General features: G+C 52.0%; 4 protein-coding genes across 4 annotated transcripts; 1 reads left to right on the forward strand and 3 right to left on the reverse strand.

Annotated features, from left to right (window-relative positions):
- Positions 1–158: 158 nt before the first annotated feature.
- Positions 159–1271, reverse strand: LTHEOB_10968 (NADP-dependent leukotriene b4 12-hydroxydehydrogenase; the record flags this gene model as incomplete). Its single annotated transcript, XM_035507671.1, has 2 exons — positions 159–230; positions 288–1271. 2 exons carry the CDS (start codon positions 1269–1271, stop codon positions 159–161), a joined length of 1056 nt encoding a protein of 351 aa, XP_035366899.1.
- A 2543-nt stretch (positions 1272–3814) lies between these two features.
- LTHEOB_10969 (uncharacterized protein) lies at positions 3815–5431 on the forward strand (the record flags this gene model as incomplete). The annotated part of the gene is made up of 1 exon (XM_035507672.1): positions 3815–5431. The coding sequence occupies one exon, from the start codon at positions 3815–3817 to the stop codon at positions 5429–5431; it is 1617 nt and encodes a 538-aa protein (XP_035366900.1).
- Positions 5432–7990: 2559 nt separating this feature from the next.
- Positions 7991–9986, reverse strand: LTHEOB_10970 (uncharacterized protein; the record flags this gene model as incomplete). Its single annotated transcript, XM_035507674.1, has 6 exons — positions 7991–8158; positions 8226–8661; positions 8712–8956; positions 9010–9601; positions 9708–9722; positions 9943–9986. The coding sequence occupies 6 exons, from the start codon at positions 9984–9986 to the stop codon at positions 7991–7993; spliced, it is 1500 nt and encodes a 499-aa protein (XP_035366901.1).
- Positions 9987–11953: 1967 nt separating this feature from the next.
- Positions 11954–12492, reverse strand: LTHEOB_10971 (uncharacterized protein; the record flags this gene model as incomplete). Its single annotated transcript, XM_035507675.1, has 3 exons — positions 11954–12117; positions 12179–12337; positions 12393–12492. 3 exons carry the CDS (start codon positions 12490–12492, stop codon positions 11954–11956), a joined length of 423 nt encoding a protein of 140 aa, XP_035366902.1.
- Positions 12493–12615: the final 123 nt, after the last annotated feature.

Below are 12615 nucleotides of genomic sequence, written 5' to 3' on the forward strand. Positions count from 1 at the left end.
CTGAATAGGAGATCTGTTTTAGCTCGGTCCCACCTCTGAGCGTACATACATAGTCTCTGCTAGTTGCATGCCCCTTCGGGGATTGATCAATTCTGGCTTTCAAACGAGAAGGCTAAGACTGTTCCATGTCATCCGTTCTACCAGCTTTTGCTCTATAATTAGCATAACTGAGAGATCAGCTTGCCCCGGCTTCCTCCTTCGAAGAGCCTCATCCAAGTTTTCGGTATGTCCTGAAGTACGGTAAGCATGTGTAAATAACAGGATGGACAGATCGACGTCGCACATACCTCGAACGCCGTCTCAAGAACCATCTCATTCTCATCCCCCAGCACAATCTTCCCCTCCTGCGCCGCCCTCACCAACTCCGCGATCGTCTCCGGCGCCTTGTGCAGCCAGTCCAGCACCACGAACCCCGTCAACTGCAGCCGCATCGCGACGACCTCGAACCAGTTCCGCAGGCGCGTCCCGTCCTCGAACGCATTGTACGTCGCCATGCTCCCGCACACCGCGACGCGCCCGCGCATCTTCATCCGCGCCAGCATCAAATCCAGCACCTCGCCGCCCACATTGTCAAAATACACGTCAGCGAAATCCGGCGTGGCGGCGGCGAGGTCCTCCGCGAAGCTCGCCGCCTTGTAGTCGACGCATTCGTCCGCCCCCAGCGTCTCCTTCACCCACGCGCACTTGGCCGCACCCCCCGCGATGCCGACGACGCGCGCGCACCCCAGCAGCTTCTTCGCGATCTGCACGACCATCGACCCCGTCGCGCCCGCCGCGCCCGACACGACGACCGTGTCCGCCGGCTTCGCCGCGGCGACGATGGCGGTGCCGTAGTACGCCGCGAGGCCCGTCAAGCCCAGCGCGCCGAGGAAGTGCGTCGGCGCGATGCCGTCGGCCGCGGGGGCCGGGTTGCAGGCGGACGCGTCGAGGATGACGTGCTCGCTCCATTCGCCCAGCGCGGAGGTGACGAGCGTGTGTGGAGGGAAGGAGGTGGAGGTGGACGCGACGACTTCGCCGAGCAGGCTGCATTTCATCGGGGCGCCGAGTGAGAGTGGCGGGAGGTAGAAGCGCTCGGGCGCTACGGTCGTGCTGATCCACTGCCGTTGGGCGGGGTCGTTGGAGATGTATTTGACGCGGATGAGGACTTGGTTGGGTTGGAGGGGAGGGAGGGTGGTGGTTGTCAGAGAGAAGGTAGCGTCGGGCCCGTCAAGAATGGGTGCGCCGCTGGGACGGCTGTTGAGGAGCCATTGGCGGGTGGTGATGGATGTCATGTTTGGCTATTGGGTTGCGGGCTGGAAGCTCTGAGTCCGCGGGTAACAGCTTGGAGCTGTGTGCATTTTATAGACCATGCGGTGGAAAGTACACCTGATTCAGTTGGAGTAGCTGAAGATTCCCTGTTCATCAAGATAATGATTCCGTTAGTCACAACATCTCCATTCCGTTTTAAGTTTCAAGATAAACCATGTCAGCTTTCTTCTCTGCCGCCTCCTCCACAATTTGCTCTTGGCTGGGCTTGTGGCAAGGTTAAGCGGCTTATTAAGTGCTAAGCATGTAGCTTCTAAGCCCGCTTAATAATCCTGAGTTGATGACAACCCTGATCATCAGCACTCGTGGGGGTGTTAATTAAGCTCAAGGCGGGTAGCGCTGCTTGCGCCCTAGTAATCTGGACTTACAAATGCAACTTATCATGAGCTTGGTAAGCTTGACTACTGCTCAAGGGTGCACATAGCCAAACAGAATCTGCGGTATATCACACCAGATATTGGTAATTTTCTATCACATAGATGGATGAGCGTTAACTTGATGGGGCGTGTAGCAAAAGCAGGGAAGCGAGAACAGTGCGGATGATAGTGCTCTGGAAGGAATCTTGCATTGAGGAGGCGTGTTAACAGCAGGCGGGCAGCACTTCAGCAGTGTCCTGAAGGAGGAATTTTGATATATATTCTTGGAATTTTATGAGCGAAGTGCTCTTGCAGCGATAGATGCACGCTCCATGTGTCACATGACAGCCGTTGCTCGTGTTCACGATTACTTGACTCAACTTCGAATGGCGAAGTCCCAGGGTATGACGCATGCCCAGCCGTCCAAAAAGGGTAATAAAACGGCATGGAGCAATCGGTAGGATCCGGCAGCAAAGCGAACACTCATGGCTTTTCATGGGCGCCTCAGCTAAGCTCTTGGCACTAAAGCTAAGGGGTGAGAGGCTGAAGCAGTAGGAGTGCGCTGAAATGAATAAAAAATGTTGTGAAACACACGCATTGAGCTAATCATCTCTTTAACGTTTCTGAAGATGTGCCCGATGCTAGTGGGCTGTGAATCGTAGTCTTTACCGCAATAGAGAGCCAGGGTTGAAGCACCTGCCGTTGTGAATGGCCGGCAATGACATTCCTTACATTGGTTGGTGCTAAGGGCAGCTAGCGAATACAGCCGCTCCGCCAATGTCAACTATTTAGTTTACCGGGAATAGTATAGCGCTACTTCACTTTACTACAATAAGTATAAGCTACCTATTTTTACCAAGGGCCTAGGTCTCTTCTACCACAAAGCTATTGGAACAGACACGTCATCCGCTTTTCCACAATCCCTTTGATAGCCATATATCCAGGCCCTTATTAAAAGCCCTCCAGAGATGAGTATAAGATTCATGGCTTCCGGCGATTTATTAGGTCTCAAATGCCAGTATGCCCTTCCGCAAAACGATTGCAAGGCAAGCGGAGGCTAGAGCGCTGTAAAGCGCCACGCGAGAAATGCTGAACCCGGAAAAATCCAGATCGGCCGATGGTGTGATAGACGGTTCTTTGGTTGATTCGCGTACCTTTCTTCACATCACGGCCCAAGCCTGTTTTCTACTAGCTTTCTTCTCTCAGTCCGTCACATGATTGCTGCGTGCTGTTCTGGGTCGGGCCATTCCGCGAAGACAACCCGTTAAATCAAGCCGCCGCTGACTTTCTCTTCAGCCATTTGCCTACAATCTTTTTACAATTATTCCTGCATTACCATTTTCTGAGGAGTCCTCGTCGTTTGTCGACCGCACCGATCCTCCTGCAGTTCGAAGTATGCCATACAGTACAGGTGTGGAACACCACAGTCAGGCTGATCCTGAGAAGCGCCATGGAGGAGAGCCGAAACGTCAAACAGAATGCAACCAACACCGTCCGTCAAACTGCTCATCTCCCCAGCCGGGCACATTTGGCCAGGATGAATCAGCATCGCATCCGAACTCAAAACCCAGGAAAGGTCACAAAGGTACCCGGCAGTCGTGGGTCCTCTTCTCTACAGGTACTTTTGGTCTCCTCTGGTTGGCGCCCATGCTGGCCCTGATGTATCTCAACTTTACCGAAAAAACAATTGGCGGTACAGCATGGTGTATCAGAGAGCCGTGCGGCGTTATCAGCTACTACCAGGGGGATACCGCCAATACCAACACCAACTCATTGATTGGCAAGTACAATAAGGCAAACCGTAATTTACTCGGTGGTCTTCAATTCGTTGCCAAAGCCCTCGAGGTGTGGTATGTTTTCGTCGCTGGAAGTTTACTTTACATCGTAACATGTATGCTTGCCAAGCAGAAAGGAGGTCCGTAGCCCTAAAAGGTCATTATTGATTGATCTAATACTAATATTTACCAGGCCTCCCCACGGGTTATTTCCTGGCATTCTTACAGTTCCGAGATCTTCGCTTCCTCTTGGATTCAGGCTTATACGCAGCTCCCCGGGAAGCACGAGGGCACCACAGCGCAGGAAGCCGTTTTCATGGACTATATCTCTACCTCTTCATGGCATTAACTATTTCCATTTGCACCATTGCAAATCTCATGGGCCCATCGGTAGCTGTACTCCTTATACCTGAACTCCATTGGCTAGACACACCGGAAATTCCGGATATGCAGTTCAACGAGCTCATGTCTGGTAGCCCACCAGCAGGCAACCTCATTCCCAACTGCACGTCGGAGGAGCTCAGCATGCGAAACTACACCTGCTTCCAAAACCATCATCGGTATGACCTCGACGCGTTGATAATTAATAACGCCGTCCAGATCAACAAAATGGTCGATGAGAACCCCGAGGGCGATCTCCTTGAGTTGATACCGGACTCGCCAGTCCTATATGAAGGAGTGATGCCCTTTATTTTTAACGTAACCTTCAGCCCACAAGCCTTGTCATTCGTTACATGGTCCCTCAATAGACAAGTTCTGCGCCTACTCTCCAAGGACTTTGAAGGACTCTTCAACGTGGTTCGAGGCAATACCACAGCAAACCCTATGTATACCGAGCGGTATGCGCCTTACAACAGTTCCCGTTCTCTCGTTCTGCAGCGCATGGGGCCGGTCGTAGCGGTCGGGGCTTCTGGCTTTTCTGGCAACCTGACTACAACCACAGTCGGAAACGACCGCGATATCCTTTGCTATGACTCGATGGACGGCACAAATCAAAATTTTTCAAAATGCTTTCGGTCCGGGGTCGGATGGAATGAAACCAACTCCGTCGCCTCGTTCATAATCAACGCCACAAACGAAGACTCTCAGCCAATAAAGGTCCGGTCGTACTGGTCAGATAGGTCGGTGAATCGAAACATCGACTCGTCTGGAGCGTGTTTTGTAAATGGTACCGCCCCCGAAGGTGATCAGTGCGATTACGACAAGCTGTTTGCTCCCGGACATCCACCACTTTTCGACGGAGACCAGACCCAGGATGTCCTCGTAATGGAGTTCTCGCGACCCACATCCGACAACCCCAATAGTGTATGGTGGGCCGAATTTATCCTGTCGTACAGCTTTACCAAATACGCGTTCGACGCCACAACAATCATCCCCAACCTCGAGAACGCTCAGATCCCCGACCCTCCGGACCCGGACACTGACAGGACGTTCCCTATGGTCTTCGATCCGAATTGGATCCTAGCTTCATGGGGCATCAGTCCCGGCGCCCAACTCACCACCGATTCCACCGCCGTTCGCATGCTGCAGCAATCGGCAAACAAGGTGGTCGATCCCAAGTTCCCCGATGCCCCAGCTTCCTCGTTGGCTTTCTTCGGAGCAGTGCAGTACATGCTGCTCCAGGCCGCATCCCTCGTCCCCTTCACGAGCGGCCAGGCTGACACTTTGGACCTGCCGAATGCCACCGATGAGAAACCGGTGCTCTGGATTAATGTTCGCCGCGAGGCCTGGGGCTGGAGCATCAGAGGCCGCACGTCTGTCCTGGGCGTTGTTGTTACTATAATCGGTATCGTGACCGTCCTTGCACGCACGGTGCTGCTGATTGTGACGCGCGATGATGAAAGGGGGAGCGCGGAGCTGGTATCAGCTGCAATGCAGCATGAGTATGATGGGGCATTTGGTGATGCTGTCAAGGAATCAGACCTTTCTCGTGTGAGATACAGGATCAGAGAGGACGAGACGACGGGCAAATTGCGTTTTAGGGCAGTGTGGTAATTTTCACTGCACTGATTTAGTCTGTGGTTCTGGTGAATCTCTAATGCAATTTTCTTTTCCCTTAATTTATTGCGTAGATATTATCGTAATTCAAATTTCAAATTTCTTCATATCAAACATAACACATATGGCTACACAGAGTAGACACTTCCAGGAACAGCTTTTTTAGATGAGGAGAGTGCTGTATAGTAGACGGCATATTTTCTTAGATTCCAGCGTGGCATCTTAATCGAAAGGCAGGAATTCTATAACAGGCGAGAAAAATTCAATTAAGGCTTTCACTTCAAGTATGCTTAAACGGATTGCTTTATTACTAGTACTACTCTCGATGTACCATTCCGAGGCTCGCAAACCTCGCTTTGAAAAGCAAAAACTGGTATGTAATTATGTAGCTTGATGAAAAATATCACCAACCTTTTTTCTCCGTGTTCTTTTTGATCCCACGCGCTCGTAATTGGACTACCATTAATTGCAGTATATGTCCAATTAAAGCCAATTCCCGCAGTCTTGCGGTGCTAAAACATGCTCGAATGAACTTCCAATGAGCATTACCGCACCATTCTCACCTCTTACCAATCCGCCAGCTTTTGTAACGCCTGTTCACTCCACTTCTGGCATCTTGCAAAGACGCCAGCCGACGTCCTCCCTCAAGATAACCACTTTTGACCCTTTCAGTCTGCGATTGACTGCCACGTCCGCACCGACATCGCTGTCCTCCGAATAACGGCCCTCGCCAGCCTTGCGCTGCAACGATACCACTCTTGGTGGGATATCAGTCTTCCGCCGCCATGATTGCAATTCTGAATCTCCCTGTAACGGTCCAGCTGCTGGTGAACTAGCCCCTCAATAGACACAGCATTTCTCAATTCCCGCGTCTTGTACCTCATTTCGAGATCCGGAATCTGACAGTTCCGACGAAGTTCCAGGAGGCGGCGACGCGGGTTAGCCGTCACTCCGACCTTTATCAGGCCACGGGAACGGGATTTGAGGACGTAGACATATCCACGAGCGGACGAGAATCGAATTTGTCTGATGTATCGTCGTCGCCTTACCATGTCCGTGTTCCAGTCCGAAGCTGATGTTCTGACTCTGTGGTATATGTGGTCTGGTGATTTGTCGACTTCCGGAGATGGATGGGGGAGTTGGGCAGTCTTCGCCTTGATTGCTCAGCTGCGTTTGCAAACTTTTGGCTGAGAGATCTTGACGGTGAAGTCGTAATTGTCTCCCTGGTTGTGAGCGGCGGTGAAAATTCTTTCGAGCTAGATTGCGATAGTAATTGCTTCAAGGTGAGAGGCACCAATAATTACTTTGAGGAGAGAAATGCGCCCAGATTCTTTTGCAGGGTTGGTGATGACGATTTTCGCGAGACCGGGGTTGGTCGTGAGTGCTTCGAGGTGGATGATGATGGCGATGCCTTGCGGGCGGAGGGCGATGGTTTTCCTTTCGAAGCAGTGGTGAGTGCGTGAGGTGTTTGACAGAGAAACGAGGCTACTTTCTTCCAAGTAGCGAGGTGCGATGATGCGTCCAAGGTGACGGTAGGCTGAACGTTTTTAAGGCAGCAAATGAGAGCTCTTCGTGGTGGACGATAAAGGTGGAAGAATCAGAATAGAGGACGGAGTTGATTTGTTTGAGCAGGAAGGTGAACGTGAGAACTTGAGGACTGTGGAGTAGAGTTGAAAGCTGAAGGGAGATGGCAGTGACTTCAAGGTAGAAGGCGAGCGTGCTGCTTTCAGCATGCAATGCTACGGTAATTCCTTTGAGGCAGGATTGCCGTCAGGCGCCTGTTGCGAAGAGCTCAGCAAAGATACCACGGACGACTTCGGTAGGAGAGATAGAGGAGGTCGGGAGGTTCAGGTAGCTATCCTGGTTGGCTGTGAGACTTGAACTCGGGCAATACCTCAGGCGGTGGCGCTGGGTTTCACGTGCTGACGAGTGATCTAAGATAGAAGGAAGGTACCTTGATGTCCGCAGCGTCTTGCTTTGGACTTGCCAAATCTGGTGTTTGTCTGTTCCGAAGGATTGCCCATGGAGAGACTGCTTCAGGGTGATGGATAAACCTTAACCTCTATGATTATGGCCGAAAATAGCGACGGCAAACTACTTAGCCGCGCTCACATCCTGGACAAACCTTCCAATTGCCGCACCATACGCCAATCAGCAGTACGTTTTCCGAGGATATAGTTGCCGTTTCACTTCAGAGCCGCACCGGCTTTACAGTTCGGGAGCAGCAGTTGTTCAGTTGCGCTTCGAGGCCGGTCGCAGGTCGTCATTCCGGGTGCGGCTCGTCTCATCAAGAACGGTCGGCCAGTTCTCGGAAGATGATAACTTGGAATTCTCTAAACAGGTGGACACCAGGAACCGAGGGAGGGCATGATTTCCATAGTTTCTATCGGGCTACAACAAAGCAAATGATAAGCGCCATTCGCACCTCTTGCCCTCCTACTACTTCGCCGCATTATGTATTATCTCTTCTCGAAAATGAAAAAGCCTCCTAGACGCGGAGAAGCTGCTGAATAGGCCTAGGTGCAGAGCTATCGACAATTGCTCAGCCGTTCACATTCAATAATCGCCATCATCAGGAGGCATGGACACGTCCAACACGGACTCGTAGAGCCAACGCCGGTAAGTTCTCTGCGCCCAGATGGCAATCCAGTGCAGAGTCGCGACAATCTGCTGGACACCAGACTCTGTCATAGTGTCACTAAACATGATTTTCCTCCAGATAACCTAGTCAAGCGATAATCAGTAAACGTTTTGGCCATAACGGACCCGAGGCGGAAGGTTTTGTACTTACAGTCTGGCCGATGCCATTCAAAGAAGCGGCGAGAAAGCTCCATTCGTGGCCGTCGATAATGATGAACGGAAGAAAGTCGTACGCGTGCTTGCGCCACTCCTCGCCCCATGCGCTCTTGACCAGCTGTTCCAGCCGCTTGAGTTGAGCGGCGACCCAGACGCTGATCTGAAGCTGCGCCTCATCCCAGGTCTGGTCGGGACGCTTCGTAAAGATGCTAAGGGCGATGGGGGTGGCGATGAGTGGGTCGTGCAATGTTTGATTGATAGAAAGGCTTTGTGGGTTGGATTTGAGTATAACGTCGCGCATGCATTCCAGGTCGTCGTCTCTGTCGAAGCGTAGACAGACGGCGAAGTCCACCATCTTCGACGTCAGCTGATATTCGGTCAGGCGCGGCCATGATGGTACGAGACTTTCTGGCTGAATTTGGGCGGTGTTACTGGTGTCCAATCAGTAAGGAAATGGATGCAGTTTCTCTAACAGCCTTACCAGTTCATGAAGCAAATACGTTCGGTGAAGGTCGTGTTGTGCGGGGCAAGGTCCAGTACCGCAGAGTGCACACGCGCATTCCAATCAGCCACACAGTGCTTGCCATTTGAGCATTCCCGGGCCACCTCGACAATCTTCTGCAAGGCGTCGCGCGTGAGAACCGGAGCATAATACGGGTGCTGGACGTCTTCCAGGAACTCAAAATCGCGGTTCGTCTCCGGAGCTCTGGGTCCCTTCTCCTGCTCCTGTGGTCTAGGTCCGCTATGGCGGACACACACAGAAGACGGGCCTAATGCACCTCGTAGAAAAACACGTGACGGCCGGTCTTGATGGTGTAGATGCCCTGCACCATAACCGCGAGCGGGAACGGCGGCCGGTCCATCTCGAAGTCCCGGACAACCATGACATCCCCGGGCAGTGCCAACGTGCGATTAAGCCGCTGTTGCTTCCTATAACCGTTGTTTGGTGGCGAGCTGGTTGAGGATGGGGTGTCTACATGGCGCCTGCGCTGCAGCCGGGGTTCCTCCGATTCTTCGTCGTCATCGTCATTGTCATCGTCATCGTCATCGTCCTCATCATCCTCATCGTCGTCGTCGTCATCGTCCTCATCATCGTCGGCATGGCGGGGACGCGCTGCCAAAGTGGTGCTAGTGCGTGCAGCTCCCGTTGTGCGACGGCGCTTTACTCCAGCGGCGGATACTGGCAGCCTGGCGGTGGATGCGAGAGACTCGCTCTCGAAAGATGAGGACGACCGTTCGCGCATCGAGCCTTCAGGACGGAAGAGTGGGAAAGACGACGGGAGCGGCAAATAAGGATGGTCGCCGAAGGCGAAGATACCCGATGAGATGGAAATGAGTGGCGAGCGCTGATTGGAGACGACGACGTCGGAACTGGTAACTGCGTATGGATGCACCGCGTTTCTAATGTTTGTTACGCGACGCGTTTGGGTGGACGCGTCGGAGAAATTTTGGCGTCCTCGGCGGCGAAGCTACTTACCAGATCAGGTTGAATCTTTCCGTAATTTTGTGTTAGTATGTAAAGACCGGCCGCTGCCTCCGTGCACGGGCCATGTAGGAAGCTGTGGCTCCCCATTCGCAGAACTGGAGTGCAGCATGATGGAAGCGTCGATTATGATCCAGTGTGAGAGCGTACATTCTTGTAACAATTGCCAGGGCATACTGCCAACGCTTCCAGTACCGCTAAATCAATAGTACCACGTGGACCGACTTACATGCTGTACAGCCTCTTGAGACTCAGCTGCGACCTAAGCGACATGGATTAGGCATCAGCCGAACGCGCTTTTACCAGGGGGGAGATTTCCCACGCAACCCCGCACAAACGACTGTTCTTCTTCTCAAACCAAGTCCTCTTCAACATGCGTCTCCTCAACACTCGCACACTCGCACTCGAATCGACCTATGGCCAAAGTCCCCCTTACGCAATCCTTTCTCACCGATGGAGAGAGGGTGAAATTCTCTTCGAAGACGTTCAGCCAGGTGCACACACCGAGACAAAAGCAGCTTATAACAAGCTGCGCATGGCATGCGCCCAAGCCCTAGCCGACGACCTCAACTACATTTGGATCGACACTTGCTGCATAGACCAAAGCAGCAGTGCTGAGCTTTCTGAGGCCATCAATTCCATGTTCGCCTAGTACAGCGACGCACGGGTGTGCTACGCGTACCTAGATGATGTCCCTGATGACGGTGATGTCAGTTATGACAACAAAATTGATGCTATCGACTCTGCTTTCGGCCAAAGTGAATGGTTCCGGAGAGGCTGGACATTGCAAGAACTGATTGCCCCGCAAAATCTCACGTTCTACTCCCAAGGCTGGGGTGAGATCGGCCGCAAATCGACACTAGCGAAGCCGCTGGCCGAGATTACCGGTATCGATGAAGACGTGTTGACAGGCGAGAAGCCGGTACTAAGTTGCAGCGTTGCAAGGAGAATGTCTTGGGCGGCAAAGCGGGAAACTACAAGAAAAGAAGATGAGGCGTATTGTCTGATGGGTCTCTTTGACGTCAACATGCCAATGCTCTATGGTGAGGGCGCAAAAGCTTTCATAAGACTGCAAGAGGAGATCATGAAAGAGACCGATGATGAGACGCTGTTCGCATGGATCGACAAAGATGCTTCGCCTCAATCCCTTCACGGCCTGTTAGCAAAGCGTCCAGCTCACTTCGCCGACTCAGGAGACATTGTCCCCTTTGACACCAATGACGCACGCGAAGTATTCACGAAGACCAATCAAGGGATACAAATCACCCTTCCTGCTGTCAAACATTGGGCTGTTTGGGAAGCTGCTCTTAATTGCACAAGCCCGTCGCGCGGAATATTTACCATTGGACTCAGAGAGCTCTCAGAAAGAGGTGGAAGAAGACAAGTTGCTAGGATGTATGTGAACTGCAGGCTTATTCCCCTCAAAGGAGGTTATCTGGATTCGCCACCAATGGTACGATTTTGCATCCACCAGAACCTCGTTCAACGCGAAGGCGTTCCACGACCTCGTCTATTTTGGAACTGATGCGTTGTCAAAATTGCGCACCGGACATCTACAGGGCTGGTGGATCAAAGACACAGTCGCGAATGCTGAGGCTGCCCGCAATATTCTACCGGGTTGCGGGACCTTTCCGATCAATGGCAGTCTAAGAGAGAGAAATTCTTGTAACAATCATCATCCAAAACAAGCAGAAAAACAAGTAGATTGTTGGAGTATTGGGATTTGTACCAGAGAACGGCAAAGTCGGTATTGGAGTAGACGTGGTGCCTTGTTCGAACAAGAAAATGAGCCTTTTTCGATTTTCAATCCGCATTCGAGGATAAAACTCCCCCATTCGAAATAGACCTTGGCTACACGATTGTGAGGGTAGCTATCACGCGAAGATTGAAGGATGGCAGGTGTTGCTTTGTGCAGATATGTATATGATGTAAAAGCTAAAAGATAAATGAGCGTGCAGAATCATGGAGATATACATTCAGAGTTACGGGGGCATTTCCTTCTAATTTATTATGATTCAAGGAGCAAAGCTTCAGCCCTACACGACAAGGGAGACCACCAATACTGGCGCACTGCAAAAGTGGCACATGAAAATTTCATAAAGCTATGTAAATGTTTCTTTCTAATTACAAACCACCTAGACAAGAAGATTCCAAGTCAGATCACGAAACACATTAGCTCGAACGACTCAAAGACTCAGACTGAATTCTCCCATTGTTATGATCCGCATTTATCAGCCCACTCAGACGTGGCAACCCCACTTGGACGCAAGCTTGTCGCGGAAAGCAGCAATGACGCAGTCCTCCACAGAATCACCGACGCCAGCAACCTGGTTGTTGTCGACGACCCAGCTCTGGTCAGCGGCGCTGTGGTAGCAGGCGATGTTGTTGTTAATGGCGCTGCACCCTGAAAGCACTGTCAGAACCGAGTACAAGGTAGCACAGGAGGAGACGCGGGTAATACTCACTGGTGATGGCATCGCCGCCGAATTCGCTGCAGGACTGGCCGAAGGTATCCGAGTCGATGTCTTGCCTGGTGATGGAGAAGGCAACGCGGTAGCGCGTAAGTGCATCCTCGGACCACTTGCGGATGATGGCGGCGTTAGCCACGCAGTCGACTCGCTTCTCTGTTATTACTGTGTTAGCTGATTGCTTCTGTAGTCGGTGAAATGGTGTTTTTACCGATGTCGAGCGAGGCATCGCTGTTAGTCGGGGCTGCGACAGCGGAGGAGACGGTAAGGCCGAAAACGGCGGCGGTGATGGCGGAGCTGAAGAACTTCATGGTGAGGGAAGATGAATTGGCTGATTCGTAATAAAAGGAGTCAAAGTGGATTGTTGCTGTGAATGCAGTGCGAATGTGAGTGTGCTGATGAAGCTGCTCTTGGGCAAGCACTCTGTCGCTTTA

This window comes from Lasiodiplodia theobromae (genome assembly GCF_012971845.1).
Source record: "Lasiodiplodia theobromae strain AM2As chromosome Unknown scaffold_43, whole genome shotgun sequence".
Taxonomy (NCBI): Eukaryota; Fungi; Ascomycota; class Dothideomycetes; order Botryosphaeriales; family Botryosphaeriaceae; genus Lasiodiplodia; species Lasiodiplodia theobromae.